This window comes from Pogona vitticeps, chromosome 12 (genome assembly GCF_051106095.1).
Source record: "Pogona vitticeps strain Pit_001003342236 chromosome 12, PviZW2.1, whole genome shotgun sequence".
NCBI classification, from domain to species: Eukaryota; Metazoa; Chordata; class Lepidosauria; order Squamata; family Agamidae; genus Pogona; species Pogona vitticeps.
Window position 1 is genome coordinate 7,299,489 of NC_135794.1, and position 20,191 is coordinate 7,319,679.

The 20,191-nt window shown below is 37.9% G+C and overlaps 1 protein-coding gene across 15 annotated transcripts in view; it reads left to right on the plus strand.

Moving 5' to 3' along the window:
* Window positions 1-20,191, plus strand: part of NEO1 (neogenin 1) — a 131,135-nt gene that overhangs the window by 52,294 nt on the left and 58,650 nt on the right. For all 15 annotated transcript variants that reach the window (XM_078380964.1, XM_078380966.1, XM_072981707.2 and 12 more), the window contains exons 3-7: window positions 4,835-5,110; window positions 5,735-5,888; window positions 7,433-7,569; window positions 12,539-12,693; window positions 14,409-14,529. In XM_078380964.1, coding sequence (XP_078237090.1) covers window positions 4,835-5,110; window positions 5,735-5,888; window positions 7,433-7,569; window positions 12,539-12,693; window positions 14,409-14,529 — 843 coding nt within the window. The remainder of the gene's footprint in view (window positions 1-4,834; window positions 5,111-5,734; window positions 5,889-7,432; window positions 7,570-12,538; window positions 12,694-14,408; window positions 14,530-20,191) is intronic.

Genomic DNA, 20,191 nt, shown 5'->3' on the forward strand with positions numbered 1-20,191 from the left:
CTATTGAAAGTGTATCTGAAGTTTTATTTATTTAATTGTGTTTTTATTCAGTCAATCCAATAAGTAAATAAATGCATAGATAGATAGATAGATAGATAGATAGATAGATAGATAGATAGATAGATAGATAGATAGATGGATGGATGGATGGATGGATGGATGGATGGATGGATGGATGGATGGATGGATGGATGGATGGATGGATGGATGGATGGATGGATGGATGGATGGATGGATGGATGGATGGATGGATGGATGGATGGATGGATGGATGGATGGATGGATGGATGGATGGATGGATGGATGGATGGATGGATGGATGGATGGATGGATGGATGGATGGATGGATGGATGGATGGATGGATGGATGGATGGATGGATGGATGGATGGATGGATGGATGGATGGATGGATGGATGGATGGATGGATGGATGGATGGATGGATGGATGGATGGATGGATGGATGGATGGATGGATGGATGGATGGATGGATGGATGGATGGATGGATGGATGGATGGATGGATGGATGGATGGATGGATGGATGGATGGATGGATGGATGGATGGATGGATGGATGGATGGATGGATGGATGGATGGATGGATGGATGGATGGATGGATGGATGGATGGATGGATGGATGGATGGATGGATGGATGGATGGATGGATGGATGGATGGATGGATGGATGGATGGATGGATGGATGGATGGATGGATGGATGGATGGATGGATGGATGGATGGATGGATGGATGGATGGATGGATGGATGGATGGATGGATGGATGGATGGATGGATGGATGGATGGATGGATGGATGGATGGATGGATGGATGGATGGATGGATGGATGGATGGATGGATGGATGGATGGATGGATGGATGGATGGATGGATGGATGGATGGATGGATGGATGGATGGATGGATGGATGGGTATGGTGTTTAAAGATTCCTGTGTAATTTGCTCATCAGAGGCATGCTCAGTTATATAAATGTGCGCAAAGCTCTCCAGTGAGTCCCTCTAGGCATCCTACCCCGTACAGTAGCACAGTTTATGAACTGTGATTTTGCTCTTTAAACATGGGTGGAGTCTCATTGAAATGGAACCTGTTTAGAAATGATCCTAGTTGATGTGAATTGATAGAGGTCTATCTAAAAAGAGCATAATATTCTGATGTGATTTACAACTAAATTTCAAAGGTGACATTAATGAAGAACTTTATTTACAATGTGACTTGTTGGGAGGTAAGTAATCAGAAAAATTGTTACGGGATTTAGGAGCCGAATATAGAATTTTCAGTATCTCTCCTCCCCCCTTCAAATGCATATTCCATTCCATTTTAACTGTTAGTGTTTTGTTTTTCTCTAATGATAAAATGTTGGCTTTTTGCTAGAAACCATTGTCGTACTTTGAAATACAATGTTGCTTCTGAATTTTATATAACTCACCCATCTCTGTTGGACTGACTAGAAGGTTTAGTTCATAGCATGTTTATATAATTATATTAATTGCCCACTTGCCCCTGGTTTTAAGTTCAAATAATTTAACGGAAAAGACAATACTTGTTTCTGATCTATACATATGGAGTGATGGAAAACACATTAGCTTGGCAAAGCATTTCTTCAGTCTTTTTGAAGTTGTCCTCTGCTTCTCTGAAGATAAGTCTATTTGTGCCTTTTGTGCATCCATCTTCCAGCACTCCACCGGTGAATTAATGCCAGTGATTTTTAAACTGCAGACTGTTGTTTTTATTTGTAAACTGGTATGCAGATATTCTTATGTATCATTCCATGTAACTGCTTAAACCTATCACATATACTGTACTTTCATTTATGGTAAGCAGTGCCTGTGTTCCTTTTACGTGTGCTTTGAAATATTTAAGTTGTTTGGTTGCTTCTTAACTTCGTAATTTATTGTGTTTTTAATGCAATTTGTTTTAGTTATTTGTGAACGCTTTGGGTCTCTTTGCTGAAAGAAAGGCAGCATAGAATTAAAACAAACATACAAATAATAAATATGCTAAAATAGCAGATGACATGAAAAATAAGTTAGAACATATTTAGAGGAATTTAAAAGGAGCAATTTGGTAAAGTGTTCATAATAAATGCAGTGGATTTTACATTTCACACTCATTATTCAGTATTATATGAATTTCAAAAACTACAAATTGAGAGTGGCAGAGAGGAGGTTTTGCACAATTATTTTGTGAAATTCTTGCTTCAAGATAACCTTTGTAGATACTTGACATTCTTTGCATACTTATTGGACAAGGGAATTGGCCCACAGATTTCACTAAATGTACACTAATCATGTAACACTTGCAACACTTAGAAATGTTGATGTATGTGATAAAGAAATTAAATCTTGCTTCCTCTTTAGATAGGCTTGGTATCAACAAGAATTGTAAGCCTAGAATCATGAAGGCTTGGCAGTATTGGTGATATTAGGCTACCTGTACCCTTCCTTGTTGAAGAATCTAAATGTCCATATTCTTCCTGAGTTCAAATATTTGTATCTTTCAATGGGATACTATTATGGTGGCTTTGGGTGCTAATTAAATAGATTTTATATGATACTCTTCTTGGGTGCTGTTATTTTTTGGACACACTGGCAGAATGGAGTGCCATTTATATCTTAGCTGCTGAAACTGAACAGCTAAATTGATAGATACATATATTTATATGATAGATACTTATATATTCGTTGTTGAAGACAGAAGAGGAATACACCTGCAAATCTCAGGGGGACTATGTTTTTCCTCTTTGGTCAGGAATTTTGCTATGCTGTTACCAGTTTTTAGTTGCAGGTAGACAAAAAGAAAAAGTGAAACACAAAGATTGGGTTGAATTACAGCCATGTGTGATAAGTGCAGTTGAAACAATCAGCAATGGAGAACTAGTGTGGGATGCATCTTCCCAATCTCCAAGACCTTATCCTCTTCGTGTAGAGCTAAGGCCTCTGGGCCAAAGATAAAACTATGAAAATCTTCCCAGCCCTCCGATTATGTGATTTCTGGTGCATGGAAAGTCATCTTTTAACTTCTGACAAATAGCTAAAAGTTAACCACAAAAGCCAGCCATATCTTGCACATGGGTTGCTTGGGAGTTGCACATTTCTAGTTTGGCTTTTTTTAAATTTAGAGCCCTCTTTAAGCACTGAAGGTCGGTTCCACACTGCACACCCAGTAGGACACCACCCTGTTTCAGGCTAAGAGTGCCAAATGAGCCCTGCCTTGCACAGTAAGGGCCTTGCCCTTTTGCCAACTCATGTCATTTCCACCAAGTGAAAATGGGCATGTGAGGAGACAAATTCTGAGGCACTTGTTGGGAAAGAATGGGTAGGAGAAAATCATGTTGCACATAGCCAGACATAGATGGTGGCATGACCACTGTGGCCCTGTTGAGTATTTAAGGCAGGGATAGTGATCAGAAGGCCATGCAAGTAAAATGCATCTGCTTCTGTATATTTGGTCTCCTATCAAAGAAGCCAAACAGTTGTGAGCCACACTAAAATAATACACTGAGAATCAGCAACCTAGAGAAAACTGAATCACTGACAACCCTCAGGGAGAGGATGAACATAAGGTTGGAAGAACCTAGAGCAACCTCTCCTGATTTCCTGTGTCCACGGGAACAATGCCAACAGCAGAACCTGTAAAAAGGAGTCTCAGTTGGAATGGACTGAATGCTGAAGGAGGAATCACTCAAATGTAGACACTCCAAGGCCTTTATACTGATTAACTGCTTCTTAACCAAAGACAGGCTGGAGTGATATGCAAAAGTAAGAGCATTACGTAGACCAGTAGTTCTTAACCTTTGTTACTCAGATGTTTTTGAACTGCAACTCCCAGAAATCCCAGCCAGCACAGTTGGTGGTGAAGGCTTCTGGGAGTTGCAGTCCAAAACTCTTGAGTAACCCAAGGTTAAGAACCAGTGACGTAGACCAGTGGTTCTTAACCTTTGTTACTCGGATGTTTTTAAACTGCAACTCCCAGAAACCCCAGCCAGCATGGTGGTGAAGGCTTCTGGGAGTTGCAGTCCTAAACTCCTGAGTAACCCAAGGTTAAGAACCAGTGACGTAGACAATAGTTGGGACAGGGATTGGGCTTCTTGAGAAATTTCAATGAGAAATTAATTCAGCTACCCATCCCTTTTTAAGAGTTTCAGGAACTAATAAATATTCAAAGTTCCCTTGAGGAAGGCCCCAAGGGCCAAAAACGTGTTGGTTAGATAGAATAATGCTCATACACTTTGATCTTCTGAGACACCCCCCCCCCTTTTTTGGTGGCAAATGCCTATAGTTTTGGTTTATCTTAAATGCCTAAAGCCCTGGCTTTCTGATCTTACTTGCACTGCATCACTGTGCCATTAAAATCCCCCATGTGTCCTGGGTGCCCCCTGCCCAGTGTCCTTGCAGAGAAGTGTCTAGGAGTGCCATTCCGTTCATGCTGTACTAACCTGTCGTCCTAAAGTGCTACTTTCTCTCTCCTGATTCTGTAGCTTCAGTTATGTGTCTATTAGATTAAAAATATAATTCAGAGGAGATGCATAATCTGAATTTCTGGTCTCTTGTTCTTTGGTGATGGAATCAAATATGGCTTCTTATAGTTGAGCTATATCCTGTTATTCTGTAAAGAGATAAGATACACTATACAGTACTATGGGCTATGTTAGTAAGAATGTGGACGATGAGCCAAGTCTGTTACGCCTTCCAAAATCAAGGTCATTAGTATATGTTCCCAAATTGTAAGAATACATACCTTCTCAAGAAAGAAGAAATTAGAAAAAGTCTAGGTGCACAGTGTAACATTTTGTTATTTTTACATTTGTTTTCAGGGCTTCCAAGATTCATCACACAGCCAGAGTCAGCATCGGTCCATAGAGGGAACAGCATAGTTCTTAACTGTGAAGTCAATGCTGATCTAGCACCCTTTGTAAGATGGTGGCTAGATCATCAGCCACTCTTTCTGGATGACCGTGTGTTCAAGTTGCCAAGTGGAGCTTTAATTATTAGCAATGCTACAGACGAGGATGGCGGAACATATTGTTGTTCTATTGAAATTGGTGGTTCTCCCAAATACAGTGATGAAGCAGAGATCAAAGTACTTCCAGGTTTGCTCAGGTTTTTCTTTCCCTGTTCTCCCTTTTAAATCAATTGTAACATTATTTAAGCTGTTGTAAAATTATTCAACTGATGTCAGAGAGGCTCAAAAGCTTGCTGTTCAAGGTTGTTAATTTTAAATGACATTCTACTGTGTAGTATTTTGAGAACACTATTGTAAAAATGGTACAGTTTAAAGGCTTTTGGTTTTGCTATCACACAATAAAACAGGGTACTCTCAACCAGTAACAGAGTTGAGTAACATTTTTGTAACTAACTTTTGTCAGCCTGGTCAGCCCAGCAAGCATTTGAAGCTAGAACTTATGGCAGTTAAAATATGCAAGTACAGTTCTTTGTCGTGGTCTCCATGTATGCACACAATGGGGTTCTGTGCCTCTGCGAACACCGTCTCAGAAGTTCCAGGATCTGTTAATATTTAACTTTCTAACAGAAGCATCTAGGTTGATCTCCCCCCCCCCCAAAAAAATAATAATTGTGGAATGTTCAACCTTCTGTATGTAGAAGCAAATGAAAAATAGCTTACTACAGACTCTTGCTTTCTTAATAAGTGTGGTTTGTTAGCATGGCTTTAAATTTCTTTTTATTACAATAACATTAGGCTGTGTTATTTGCAGAATCTGAAACTCCATCAAGTCTCATGTTCCTCAAACAGCCTTCCTCACTTATCAAAGTGACTGGACAGAGTGCAGTTTTGCCATGTGTTGCTACAGGCACTCCCATTCCTGTTATCAGATGGACAAGAAATGAAGAAGAGCTTGTTACAGAAAGGTGAGCCCTGGCTTTAATGTTGTATGTACCTCTAGCATTCTGTCGCTCTTTCTCATTGCAATAAGTTTCCCTGGTCTCTGCCTAACTTCTTGGAAGAAGGTGTCTCAAAATTGCATGGTAAGTGAATATAAAAGGCAACAGAGTGCTCCCAATTTAACTGTGGAAGTTGCTGTAAGAATCTGCCAGTGAGGCAGGTGTTATATAGCACAGTTCCATTTCTTTCTTGTGGAGATAGCTTTCCACTTTCCTTGCTGTTTCCTGAGGCATCAAAGAAGCAACAGGGAGTGTTTGAGGACCTGAATTCAGTTTGCTCACTTCTTCCCACCCCTCATTTGGTTGATGACTGCTTTGTTTATTTTTTGGCTGTTTGTGATTATATATCTGTTATATATGACATTATAGCATTTTAATGTTTAGAAGAACATTGGAAATTTCAGATTCAGTATTCCTGCTTTATTGATGTCTTCATTCATTCTAATAGCTAGTGATTAATTATTGGTCTGAGAAAATATTGTCCAACAGATAAAGCTATCCGACTGCATCTTCTCAGCAAAATGTAAATCATCAAGCAAAATAGGAGGTAATTTTGGAGTTCCTAGTACTTGGACCTAGTGTTCGATACACTAAAGTCTTCAGTCAGTATTACTCTGATATGTTATTTATACTTGATATTAAGGTCTTATTGGACAACAACAAAGGAGCTCCCTAAACTGTTGGCTTCAACATTTGCTGCCAGCTGAAGACAGCATGGGTAAAACAGATCAAATGTAAAATGGTGATGTCAAGGAAGAGACAATGGTTCTGTTTGAACCTGTTGAAAAGCAACTCAGCTCGCCAGCAGCCTTGAAAGCAGATGTGGAGAAGTCTACTAATGTTGTGTTGAGTGCTAGTAACATTTTTGTGTGTGCGAAACACAGGAACAGAGAGCACAGAAATAATTTGAGCTTTCAAAGTTTTCAAGAGAGAAGGAAAAGAATCTGGCTTTATTGAATCTGATTGTAATTTAGGCTTGGTTTGCAAATGCACCTCATTCCAGATAATCAGCTCAAGATGTCATAGCAGATAAAAAGGAAACGTTTTATAGATATCAACTATCAGCTCGTTCATGGCAGTTTTTGTTCCGGCTTTGTTCATTTTCCTTGTTATTGTCATATTATCATGTTTTTTGTGGGCTTATATGCCTTAATACTTATTATTTTTTTTTAAAAAACTGAACTTTAACACTTCTATTCATTAGCAAAGTCTGATTTTTTCAAACTACCAATATGGACAACACAAAGGGCAGCGTATTCAGTTTTTGTTACCTTTATTGAGTATATGCAAAAGAAGGGGGTAGATGCAGAATACAAAGTACAAAATTATTTAACTAGAATATTTTCATTGAATTTATTAAGAATGGAAATAGATTCTTGGAGAGAGATTTTAAAATTATTGGGCATCCATCATTATCAGGAATGGAAGGAATGTTTATAGTCTTTTCATTTATCAGAATTCTGTGCATTTACAATTTTAGAAAGTCACTTAACCAATTGTGATTTGCACAGCTCTCCAAAGTTTTTACTGCTGGCTGGAGGGACTCTGAAGATAAATGATATCACAGAAGATGATACTGGAACATATACCTGCATTGTAGATAATGGAAATGAAACGATTGAAGCTCAAGCTGATCTTACTGTACAGGGTATGTAAATACTTCCTTAGAGACTCACAGTAGTCAAGATTACAATGCTTTCAGAATGTGGAATTCTCTCAGGGGTAGAAAAGGTGCAATCATTTCAAGTGAACATCTGTGGGTAAGGGGATGGTTTTGACATGGAAGATACCATATCTCAATAGCAGAGCACATGCTTTATGGGCAGAAGGTCCTATGTTTAATCTCTGTCATTTCCAGATATGGCTGGCAATTGCTACATATTTGTGCAAACAGTACTGAACTAGTTGGATGGATAGAGTGACTTGGTATAGAATAGGCGCAAGTTGTTCTTTTGTATGAGCCTAAACTGTTACATCAATGAGACCCATGAGTCACAGGGGATAGTAGACATCTGAGACTACTGTGACATTTTACCTAGTGTGAAATATTTCTGCTTCCTCCCACGTCACCTGAACTTTGACAAGAAAAAGTATCCATAGAGGCAATGTGGAGGTGAACTGAAAAGGCCCACTCACTTTGCTACCCTCATTTATTTATTTGTTAGCAACAGATTATAACGGCTGTTACAATTTGTTATTTCAGAGAAGAGGACATTTGCCATCAATGCAGTGGTAGCTTCCTATTTCCCTCTCTTATAGAATTCCGCTGTATAGGCAACTTGGCTTAATTACAGGGGATTTGGAAGAGAAAAAGCCATGTTGGCTGGAGTTTGGCCATGCCACTAACTTAGATGGTAGTCTTATAAAGTGTCCAAAAAAGTGTGTAATGGCGATACTCAATCTACCACAGAATTGAATTCTGCTTGAATTCCCAGTCCCCCTAGTCATAACTCTGTTTAAAGTTTAGCCCAAAATCTTGCCCCCTTCCCATAAACTGCCCAAATTTTGTAACTGGGGCGAGGGGAGGGAAGTAACCAATTCTAATGCAAATACAAATGTATTTTTTCCCCGATCCCTGTTATATGCATATTGCATATATAACTATTTTATATGGTGAACTGTAATAATTTTTTCAGAGGACTGAAAGCTTTCTGAAGTATTTCTACGAGAAACATGTATCTTAAGAGCAGATAAGGCATTTTGCTGGTTTTCCTTGTCTTCAAGAAATACAGAAAGGATTTTTGAAACAAAAAAGAGTTTGCGTGAGAAAACAGCAAGCCACAAAGTGTTTCTCTCTCCATTTTCTTTCATACCCTTTGGACCATTATGATTTGATTACCTAGGATGATACAGAAATGAATTCAGGCACACTCCGCTGAATTAGTGTTGAGGATGCTATGTGCGTATGTTTGTGTCTATGTTATATCTAATAAAAATAATACAGAGGTGGGGAATGAATCGGTTCTCATTTAGTCAGTGGGAGAGGGGAGGCAGATTTCCTTTACGTAGGTTATCAGAAGGTGGTGTTCACATTATCAGCTTAACTCAGGAAGTAACATGGAGACAGACAGATGTTGACAAGGTTATAAGTTCACTTTTCAGCTGGGGAATATTTTTCATTTTTCTGTCACTATATTTTGGTTTACAGAGATTCCTGAAAATACTGTGACGTAAATTGAATTGCCTTTGGTTTCCTGGCTTGTCAGTTTCAAGCTGAGCTTTGTGTTTGAGATTGTATCAAATGGCATTTCCCTGTTTTAAGAACATGCCTTAAACATGAAATACTCACTGTATTGGAAATTAAACAATGGTACAAAGCATGGAATGTCCCTTATTGTCTCCTTTTGAAATTGGTAGAAAACATTGCTGATCACTGTTGCAACTTAGTATCCAGGCTGATTGATGAGTCCAAGAATACTTTAGGGCTGCAAGTCTCAATGATCACGGGAGATTAAGTCTCAGCAGCAACAAGAAGCGCAGTCCTGACTAGGTTGCAAGACTACATGATCGTTAAGTCCATGAAAACCCATGGAATGATAAATTTTGTTAGTATACAAGAGTAAGCTTGTAGCCAGATGGGTGGTATAGAAGTCGAACAAATACATAAATTATCAGAAGACCCTGTTATAATTATTCAAGCCACGCTTGGGTTGAATTTATCTGCCTGCCAACAATTAGTTCTCTACTATGACCAGTTATTGGAAGAGTGATAAGACTAATGGACCGAGCTGTATGAAAAATGAGGAGAGAGTTAGTTGTTATCAGCCCATCGTGCCATTGAATATCATCTACAAAATTGCACTCTGTGAAACTGAAGACAAAAATCTGGAGCCCGTGAAATTGCTGTCTCTGGAATGCCTCCTGCAAAGAATCAGCAGAAGAGATCAAACAGAGGTCTCAGAATTTATGCCATCATAAATTAGTATATTCACTGCCTCATTATGATCCCTCTCAAAGCCAACAAAATGTCTAGTAGCATTTATAGGATGCAGTTTTTCCTGTCCATCTCTAGGTGGATATTTATTATTTATTAACAGCCTCAGCATTCTACCCTGACCAAAATTCAGACCAATAAATGTCTAGAAAGCTACCAAGTGTGTGCCTGAAATTGGATGGCCTTTATTCACTCAGTAGCCTTCATCTAGGAGCAATTTTATGAAAAAGCAATCACTGTTACAGAGCTTTCTGTGAATGCTGCAGGACTTGTTCTTCTGGGTAAACTTTCATCGGATGTAATATTTGTCTGTTTGGCAAAGACAGAGATGTTGAGGAATCACGGAGAAATATGTTTTTTAAAAATTATGCTATGTTGGCACAAGAACTGCAGCTTGCCAGTTTTGTAACTTGTTGCTGAAAAGGTGGTAAGTAGCTTTGTCAGAACTGAATGCAGATTTGTGATTGCTTTGTTTTCTTCACTTGGTTGTTTCTCTTCTTTCTGCTGCATACTCTCCACCAAACATATGAAACTGAAATGTCCACGATGCTATCATCACACTTAAGACAATTGTACATTTAATACATATAATTGTTTTCTGGGTTACAGTGAGACTAGCAAATGTAAAGAGAAAAAGTTAAGCTTCCAAGGATTATTTGAAACTTAATTGTCTGACACAAAGCATAGAATCTCAGCTAAATTAAAATAAGATCAGTACAAGCCAGAATTTGGACATACACAGTGAACGTTTTTATTAATTTCATTAAAATGATTAATTTGTATGTAGACATGCTGTAAGAAGTGAAAGATAAGGCTCTTCACATTATTTGGTAAGCAAAACATTTCAAAGTTAGTGCCCCTGCTTATTATTTATCAGTTTGTTCCTTGCACTACTGTCCATTCCTACTTCATTCACAAAATTGAGTCACATTTTAGGGATAATTTTCCTGTTTGATTATTGTTGAAGTTTGTCTCAAGCTTGCTTGGTTTACATCATTCTCCCTTTGCAACAGATTTTTTCCATCTGATTCCTTTATCCATCCATTTGTAAAAACCGTGACTCCCAACGTTGAATCCCCAGGCGTTCTTGTACTACAGCTCCCAGAAATCCTGGCTAGCTTCTGGGACTTCTGGAGACCCAGCATTGACAACCACTGTACAGTATTAAAGGAACAGTAGTTTAGGTCACTTTAATAAACCCCTTCTGTTTATATAAAATGTATCCTTTGTTCTTTAATTATAAGGAAGTCTGCAACTCTTTCTACAATGTTAGTCATCTCAGCCGTCAGCATATAGCGAACTTTATCCAGATCTGACCTCCCTTCCAGCTTGAATAAAATTGGGGCTATTAACCTTGATCAGCTGATTGAGTGAAGCGGGCAGTGCAAAAACATATGAACAAGGGTTTCCAGCACCCCCTGTTTACATGGGCAGTGCCTTTCAGAATAGGGAACTGCATTAAATCTGCCATATAATATAGCAGTAGGCATGACATTGTATCTGGCCAAAGAAAAGGCCTGACATTTTTGGGGGCAGTTTCAGTTGGATGCGTAAAGGAATCAGATGCAAATAATCTGTTGCAAAGGGAGATCTCGGCAGCGGTGATTACGGTAAGCGGGTGTCAGCTGGGGTGGTGGCGGTGGTGGCAGTGGGGGTGGTTTTTAAAATTACCCCCAGATGAATTGATGAATGACTTCATTATTTATTGCTTCATGAGGGTAACTTCGTGCTTCGTGAGTCGTCAACTTTTGACGAATCGTGAAGCGGGACGACTCACCAAAATGGTGAGTCATCCCCATCTCTTGTCCATGTTTGAATTGTAATAGATACTTAACCAAAATTTGAATGAGCACAACCAAGCTGCAGTCTATATTAAAGATACTCCAGACAGAGTACCAAGTAGGGCATGCATCTAGGTAGTCCTAACGCTTTGCATAACAAGGAGGATTGTAGCTGTTTAATAGATTGATTCATAGCACTTGCCCAAACTGGGAAACCATAGAGGGTATGTGGAATAATTTTGGACTTGAAAACCTGTAATGGTGCTGGCAGAAACAGATTTCCTGAATTATAGTAAAAACGCAGAATAGATTGAGTAGTGATCCTAGCTGTGTTTATAGTCATTTATTGATGGGTTTGTTTAAGGATTGTTTTGCAAATGTGAAACAAAATATGAAACTATGGCTGAAAATCCAATGCCTGGTAGATTATTCAGCTGTAGCTATAGTTGTTTGACTTGTGTCAGTTATAACTTAGGTGACAAATTTATTCCTGAAAGTGTATTATTATGAGAGATCAGAATATTCTAAAGATGGCTTTTCTTTCCAATGATTAGTATAGTATGTTGTTTTCTTTCATGAAAAATGTCTTACACTTTCTAAGTTTAATTTTCAAAGTTTAATTCTTTTGATATTTGTCTTCATTTAATATGTAACTACTGTAATTTGTTAGAAAGTGAATTATGAACTTAAAGCCTTTAATCATTTCTTACTTATTAAATTTTATGATGCCATTATTTAATGTTAAACAAGAGGGTTTTTTTGGAAAGTGGTCCTTTGAAACTTTTGTATAGTGCTCGAGTGTTAAAGGATATTTGCCTGTTCTGTTATCGTAAGAAATGATCAGGCAGTGTATGAGGCATTGGCCATTAATTAGTTTCTGTCTTCTGTTCTCTCCTTTGAAGCTCCTCCTGAGTTTCTGAAGCAACCTTCTAACATCTATGCTCATGAATCCATGGATATTGTGTTTGAATGTGATGTGACTGGGAAGCCAACTCCAACAGTGAAGTGGGTAAAGAATGGAGATGTGGTGATCCCTAGTGACTACTTTAAAATTGTGGTAAGTATATCATTTTAATGAAATCTCTGGTCTGGTTTTTATATAATGAAAACACTTCAATTAGAGCTATACAGAACTAAATTGTCATGTGCAGTGCATATGCCTGATCCAGGAAAGTATTAACATGCCAAATCACTTTCTTCACCTTCAACTATATAATCTTTTAAGTCTGAACCTACTGAGGGCCACTGTGGTGTAGTGGGCAGAATGACAGTCTAGGACTCGGGAGGTAGGCAGAAAATCTTTCCTATTGCTTGGATAATTAATCCTGTACGTGTTACACATGTTTTGTGAAGTCACCTCCTAGGAGAGTGTCTCTGATTGACAAAATGACCTGAGGGGAAGAGATTAAGCCTACCCATGTTCTCCTGCAAACAGTTTTGGAATCGTTTAGCTGTGCTAAAGTGTGTATGTTTGTGTTAGGGTTGACAGTGATCCATATATCTCTGTCTGGTTCAGTTCTGAGAAGAGAATGGATTAAGAATAGAAGCAGTGCTGTAAGTGAATTTTTTTTCATAAATCTGATGTTCTGAGCATCATAATTAGAGAGGGGAGAAAAAGCAGGGGAATGAATCTACCTACAAATGAGATAGCTGGAAGATAAACTGTCTGATGCAAAAAAGGTAATGAGGCAATTATTAGTTTGCCAACCATGCAGAAAAGGCAGAAGAAAAAAGGCAGCAAGCAGAATTAATTTTGGGGTGGGGATGGCATAAGGGGCAAGAAGACGATTACTGTATGGGAATGGTAAAGTAAAAAGGAAGCTAGGTGTTAAAATTATTTTAAAATTATTGAAAGAAAGAAAAGGCAAGTGGAAATGACAAGAAAGCTAGCAGTTTATGGCAGAGTTGCCTCAGCAGTGTGAGTAAGCAAAGTCTGATCAGAGAGTGATTGAGGAGCAGAATAAAAGTGAAAGAAAAATTCATCTAGAAAAATGTTAAAATATGAAAAGAAGGGGGGAAATGAATACAACAAGATACTCGAAGGATAGAGTTGAAGAAAATTAATTGAAATTATGATTCATAAAGGAAAGTGAACTATGTCCAGATTTTTAAAGACAAAACAGTGAGATGGGAAGAAACTCAGATTGTTAGTTGGGTTCTCCCAAGCTGAGTTCTGAAAATAAATTAGGGATTTACAGAAGCTAAGCTGGACAAGAATCACTGCTTTTTATCAGCCTGTGGGGAATTGTTGCCATATTGAACTGACCATTATCAACCGTCTTGGCTTTGCTGCCTTGGCATTGCAGCAAGCAGCGAAAACTAGAAGGAAGAGTTACCAATTATGGAGGACTCCCAAACCCCATCTGTTTTTGCCTTGATCTGTTCACTTATATGAGTAAGCCTGCTTGTTTTGTTTATTTATAATTATTTCTATGCCACCCAACAGTCCTATTACTAGAGCAATTTACAAAAAAGAATAAAATAACTGAAATGAAAATATAAATAAAATATGCTTAAAACCATGGTTATAACAGCAGAAGCATAAGATGGTTGGCAGGATTCAAACTATACCTGAAAAGCTTGACAAAATAAAAAGGTCTTTGCCCTGCACTAATGAGATGAATATTGCTAAATCTGTGATATTTCTGTGATATGGTAGACATTCAATTTTGCCTTTCATATGTTGGATATTGGGGAATATGGGATTGGTATGTTTTTCACTGTTATCTTCTGATGAACAGAAGGATAATATTATGTACATTCCTTTTTTAGAATGAGCATAACCTACAGGTTTTGGGTCTGGTGAAATCAGATGAAGGATTTTATCAGTGCATTGCAGAAAATGATGTGGGAAACATACAGGCTGCAGCCCAGTTGATCATACTTGATCATGGTAAGAATCTCAGACCATATGTTATCAAAAAAGGGGCAGAAGAATTTAAAGTTTGACTGATTTTGCTACAGGAAAGCTCTCCTGTTTATCTGTGAGTAGATGCTACTTGCTCATGCTATAAATTCTTAATTTTTGTGGGAAAAATTCAAAATGATTCTTTTTCAGTTTCAATACTGTATGTGAGCCTTGCAGAATATATTTTTCACAATGCAAACAAGGTAAATTTGAATTTGTATACTATGGCTAAATACAAAAAGGTATTGCCAGTAAAATTACTAATAATTATTTTCACTAGTGGGATTTTATTTTAGTTAGAGCAACAATGAATAACTTAAAAAACAGTGGGGTGGGAGTGATAATTCTGGGAGGTAAGGGGAAAAGAAAAGGAAATCTTTATAGTTAGTTAGCTCATGTTTGTGTCCATGCACACACAGACAAGACATTGAAAAAAGGAACTCTTATCTCTTAGTATAGTTTAAGGGACTGTTAAGTTGTTGTCTTCTTTTTTCTTCAAATACTTTATTTAAAAATACGTTTTCACTTATATTTGGCACCAGTAACTCGACAAAAAAGATTGTTTAAATATAGCAGAAAAGCTGACCATATGGATGCAAAATCCTCAAAATCTCTGCCTGTAAAACATACAGATGCTGTGTAAGTGCCTTGAGGGTAGGAATATGTAGAGACTTTCCTAACCAAGCTTCCTTGGAGATAATGGACACATCCTTCCAACCAGGTGCAATAACAAGATGTGTTGCTATCAATGAGTAAAATGATCAAAGTACACAAGTGGTGAATCTCTCTCTCTCTCTCTCTCTCTCTCTCTCTCTCTCTGTGTGTGTGTGTGTGTGTGTGTGTGAGAGAGAGAGAGAGAGAGAGAGGGTGTGTGTGTGTGTGTGAGAGAGAGAGAAACAGCACAAGAAAAAGGCAGGTATTCCTGTGAAATCTCCCATTGACCATTACCACTCTTGACACTAACCCTCATCACTAGCTCTTCTATTGAATGATGTCCTGTCTTTGTTAGAGCTCTGCTGCCCTTCCCTGCCTTTGCCAGCATTTAGTTTTGCTTAAACTCCTGCATTCTATCCTGCCTGCCATTTTTACAATGCTTTGCTCCACAGACTTGTCCAGATGAACACTGGATACTGTCACCTAATTAAGTCACTTCTTACTTATCTCTCAGCACTTAACTGTGACAAAGAACTTACATGGTTACCATTTTAATCACCAAGGGGGGCCTTGAAAAAATCTATAGACTTCCGCTTCTTCTTAGAAATAAAAATACCCCATATACATAGAAAATCCCTGTATGAAAACTTTTTATGAAAGAGGTAAATGAAATATAAGGTTATTATCATGTAATTCATTCATCCTTACTACCCTTCTAAAGTTACTCTCTATTTTTAATGATGACAAATGCTTGTAGTCTAGAGCAGTGGTCCCCAACCTTGGGCCTCCAGATGTTCTTGGACTTCAACTCCCAGAAATCTTGGCCAGTAGAGGTGGTGGTGAAGGCTTCTGGGAGTTTAAGTCCAAGAACATCTGGAGGCCCAAGGTTGGGGACCACTGGTCTAGAGGATTGAAGGAACATGGTTTATTCCATCTCCATAACCTTTTTTCAAGGACTAGGACTCAGTGTTTGCACAACTGGGCAATGTAAGAAGCTCATGGTTTCAACTTCGCCAAATAATTCACCTTACTCCCTCAAATTTTAGAAGCAGTTGTTAAGCCTTTGGCACTACTCCAGAACATAATTTTGTTGACTAACAACAACTACAAATGTCTGAACTCTAAGATCTACGCTATATTAGTTAATACATTATATGGTAATAATGCTGGGGGTTCGGAAAGGTCTAGGAAAAAGACTTAGGATTTATTATCAGAGATGAATACTGGAAAAATCTGTGGCCTGAAAAAAACATTAAAATCAATTTCAGTGACAGTGGGAGAGCATTGCCTCAAAGTGACATACAGATGATATTATGCTCAACTTGTGAGGTATATAAACAAATATCTGGATCCAAAATCTTGGACGGGTTACAAAGTAATTGGTACATATTTACATTCCTGGTGACATTGCCCTAGATTATTTAATTTCTGGGTAAAAGTGTAATTGGAAAGATAACATTGCAGGGGATGATTATCGCCCCAGCATTGGGACTAATTTATTTATTTTTGGTTTCTAGTGCATCAGTATGTCACAAGGAATTAATCACCTTCCTGTGTGTAGCAGCTAGATGAACGATTACTTGTTCTTTGAAAGATGCTGCAGAGAACTCAATAAATGCTTGAGAATATAAAGTGCGGAAATTAACACTGATGGAAAAAAGTTCAACATACTCAAATCAGATGCATTTTATAGGCTCGGCTCTCTTTTATTCAGTAATGTCACATTATATAGCCAGAATCCAGGTGCGCAAGTTCTGCTGTACAATTCTAGTGATGTCATCAGCTATGGCCATGCTAAGGCCATTTTGGGGGATGGCTAGGGTGATTTTCTGACTTTAAATTATTCCCTATCCCATTGCATGGCATAAGTTGTGCCAATTGGATTCTGGCCATAGTAGTGATTCAGTGATTGCCCTAATCTCCCATGTTGATTTATGAGATGTATTAACTTTGTAATAATGTTGCTCTTCGTGCGTGAGATAGATTAGAGATACATAGTGATGATATCTGTTTATATATAGTGTATTTTAGTAACTCTTTAATAAATTACATCTCAACATTTTTAACAGTGGAATGACACCTTCGTATCACATAATAAAAGTCAGTATGGATCTCCATTTGAGACTGTGTTTCATTTGAAGATGGGAGATGATAGAGAAAGGATAGTCTCAGTTTTATCTTGTGACATGATTTTAGTGGACCTTTTTTAAGAGTAGCAGGCAAACCATAGGAAAAACTGTTCGCAACTTTACATTGATCTCTGACTTGCTTTTACAATTTTTATTTCAGTATTGTGAACTCTGTGCTTGTTCTAGGGATAAATCCCAAAGCTGTGAATTATGTGATTCAGTCCTCACCCTTTGCACTACAAGGTCCATTCAGCTTTTAGTGTTGATGTTTGAGTTGAGGTGGACTTATCCAATATCTTATGCTACATTAAGTTCTCTGGTAGTGGCCATGAATAGCGTATATGGCAGTGGGTATTTCTTTTGGTCTTTATGAAAATACAAGTATCTAGGTTTTTTGAGAGTGAAGATTTTCCATTTGTGTCATCTGTATATTGGGCTGCTTCCACTTGTAGATGAGAAGTTTTATTTGCTTCATTACTATATTGCAGAACTGCCAGAATGTCTCTTTGGTTAAGATACAACTTTTTAAAGCTAAAATAAAATTATTAGTGTTCTGCTATCACAAAACATAAAAATTCTGTTCCTTAGAAAAGTGACCAGTTCCTCCTGCCAGTGTGAGATCTGATATAGAGAAGGTCTTTGGTGGGCTTTATGAACGGCTAAATTTTAACAATTTAAAATTGTGCCTGGGAGAGTCTTTTGGTTCCATACTTCTTTGAAATCTGAGAATAAGTAACATTTTGCCTTTGGCTGATAAAGTGAAAATTCTGCAAGTGTCAACCTTGTCTTTTGAAGTTTTCTCCACTGAGTGGAAAGCTCTGCTGAGTAGTACAGTGGGGTCTTGACTTAAGAACGGCTCGAGTTAAGAACATTTTGACTTAAGAACCACTCTCATAGGAAAATATTGACTTGACTTACATACTTAGATTTGAGTTAAGAACTGAAAAAAAACCACGTGGGAGGCAGGGAAAGTGCAAAATTTGAACTTTCAGTTAACTGTTGGCCAGTGAAAAGGGTGCCTGTCTGCTTCCTCACTCCTCCCAGCGTTTAGAGAGTGGATTGGGAGACAGTCTTCGGACTGCCTGGTACTGTCCTGCCTGGACTGTATTTTCCCTGCCTTCCCTGAACCTTTCTTGACCTAAGGAAAAAAAGAAACAAAATATCCCCCTCTAGTGGTCGAAGGCGGAATAGCAGCTTCCCATTAGTTTCTATGGACGGAAAAGAGCAGATACGGATCAAATGGTTTTCAATGCATTCCGATGGGAAATGCAGATTTGACCTGAGAACTTTTTGACTTGAGAACCACCTTCCAATACGGATTAAGTTCTCAAGTCAAGACCCCACTGTAGATTGTGGTGCATAGACAACTTGCATCTACTAAAACCGAAAGTGGAAGAAGAGGGAAAGCACGGCAGCTGTATGAGGGGAAAAAATCATCTTGAGTTTGTAATATTATGGATACTGAACTCCATCAATAATAGAACAAGATATTCTTTGCTATTTAGTATATTTATATTTCCTTAGAGCGATCTTACATTTGAGCATTCCGTGGTCTCAGAGTCAGTTGACTTTTTTTTTTTTTGATGCTCTACATCTGAAGATTTTGCAGTTCCCAAGACAGTGGATCTCTGCATTAAAACTTCAGTTTGAAGATATTTATATTTACAGATCAGCATGCATGGTTTTTCAGCCATTAAGGAATTTTTTAATGAAATACTGTTCACTCTTTCTTTCATTTTTGAATTATAATTCCTAATAGAATGTGTGTTATCTCTGCAGCGTGTGTTCTGTAGTTGGGTTTGTAGCTTCTGGAGGAAGGAAATGGGCATAACCTTTTATAGGTTGTATGCAAAAACATACTCTGCCTTTGTGGTGCTGCTTTTTGTTATCACTGGTATCTTATCTAAAATACAGCATCACTTCTGGTTGGAAAAAATGTTTTCCTTTTTGAATTCTCTCTGTATGAGGCTTGGTGATGGAACACCCTTTTTGATCATTGGGCTTGACGGGAAATAATTAAATGACTTCCTTTAAAGCAAACTATGTCACGAGTACTGGAGGGAAGCTTTTATCGCACTTTTACGACTTCCTTTAAAAGTTTGCATTGGAAAAATTGAAAACATCCTCCTTACCAAAAATGGTGATTAATGGACTTGGGAGGCAGTAAACTATAGAGTTCCATTAAAGTTGAGTTCCATTACATTTTCAGCATCACTTATTAAAATAAATAAATAAATAAAATAAAATTATAGTAACAAGAGATTACAGCAGAGCCAAAAAGAAGAAAGCCAATATAGCGGTGTTGCAGTAGAACAGAATGTATCAAGCTTCAGTTTGAGAATATCTATATGATTTTGCAATCTGAAAAAAAATCCAATCTTTTGTATTATTCTTATAGTTACAGTTCACCACCACATTGCAGAAGTACTGGAAATTATGACTGTTTTGCAAACATCAGTATGATGTGATATCTGTATTATCTGTATAAGATGTTAGGGTAAAATTTTTCAAGTTCAAAACATGTTATACCAGTAAAGCAGTAAATGCTTATTCCAAACAGTACATAATTTATCACTGAAACAACAATCTGTTACTGTACTTGATTTGATTGTGCTAAGTTTAGGTGGTGCAGTCGTTGAACCCATGATACAGTAGTGTCTAACATTAACTTACACATAAGTGTTGGATAAAGTAAGGCTATGTGATAACAAGCACACTTAGTTTCTCCTTCCTCAGATTTCTCTGTTCTCTTTCCAGTCCTGGTAAGGTTCTTGATGTTTTGTGTCAAAATCCACAAGGCCTAAGAGCACCAAAGACATTTTGGGAGTAGTTGTCAGATGACTGGCTGTGGCACTTTTACTGAA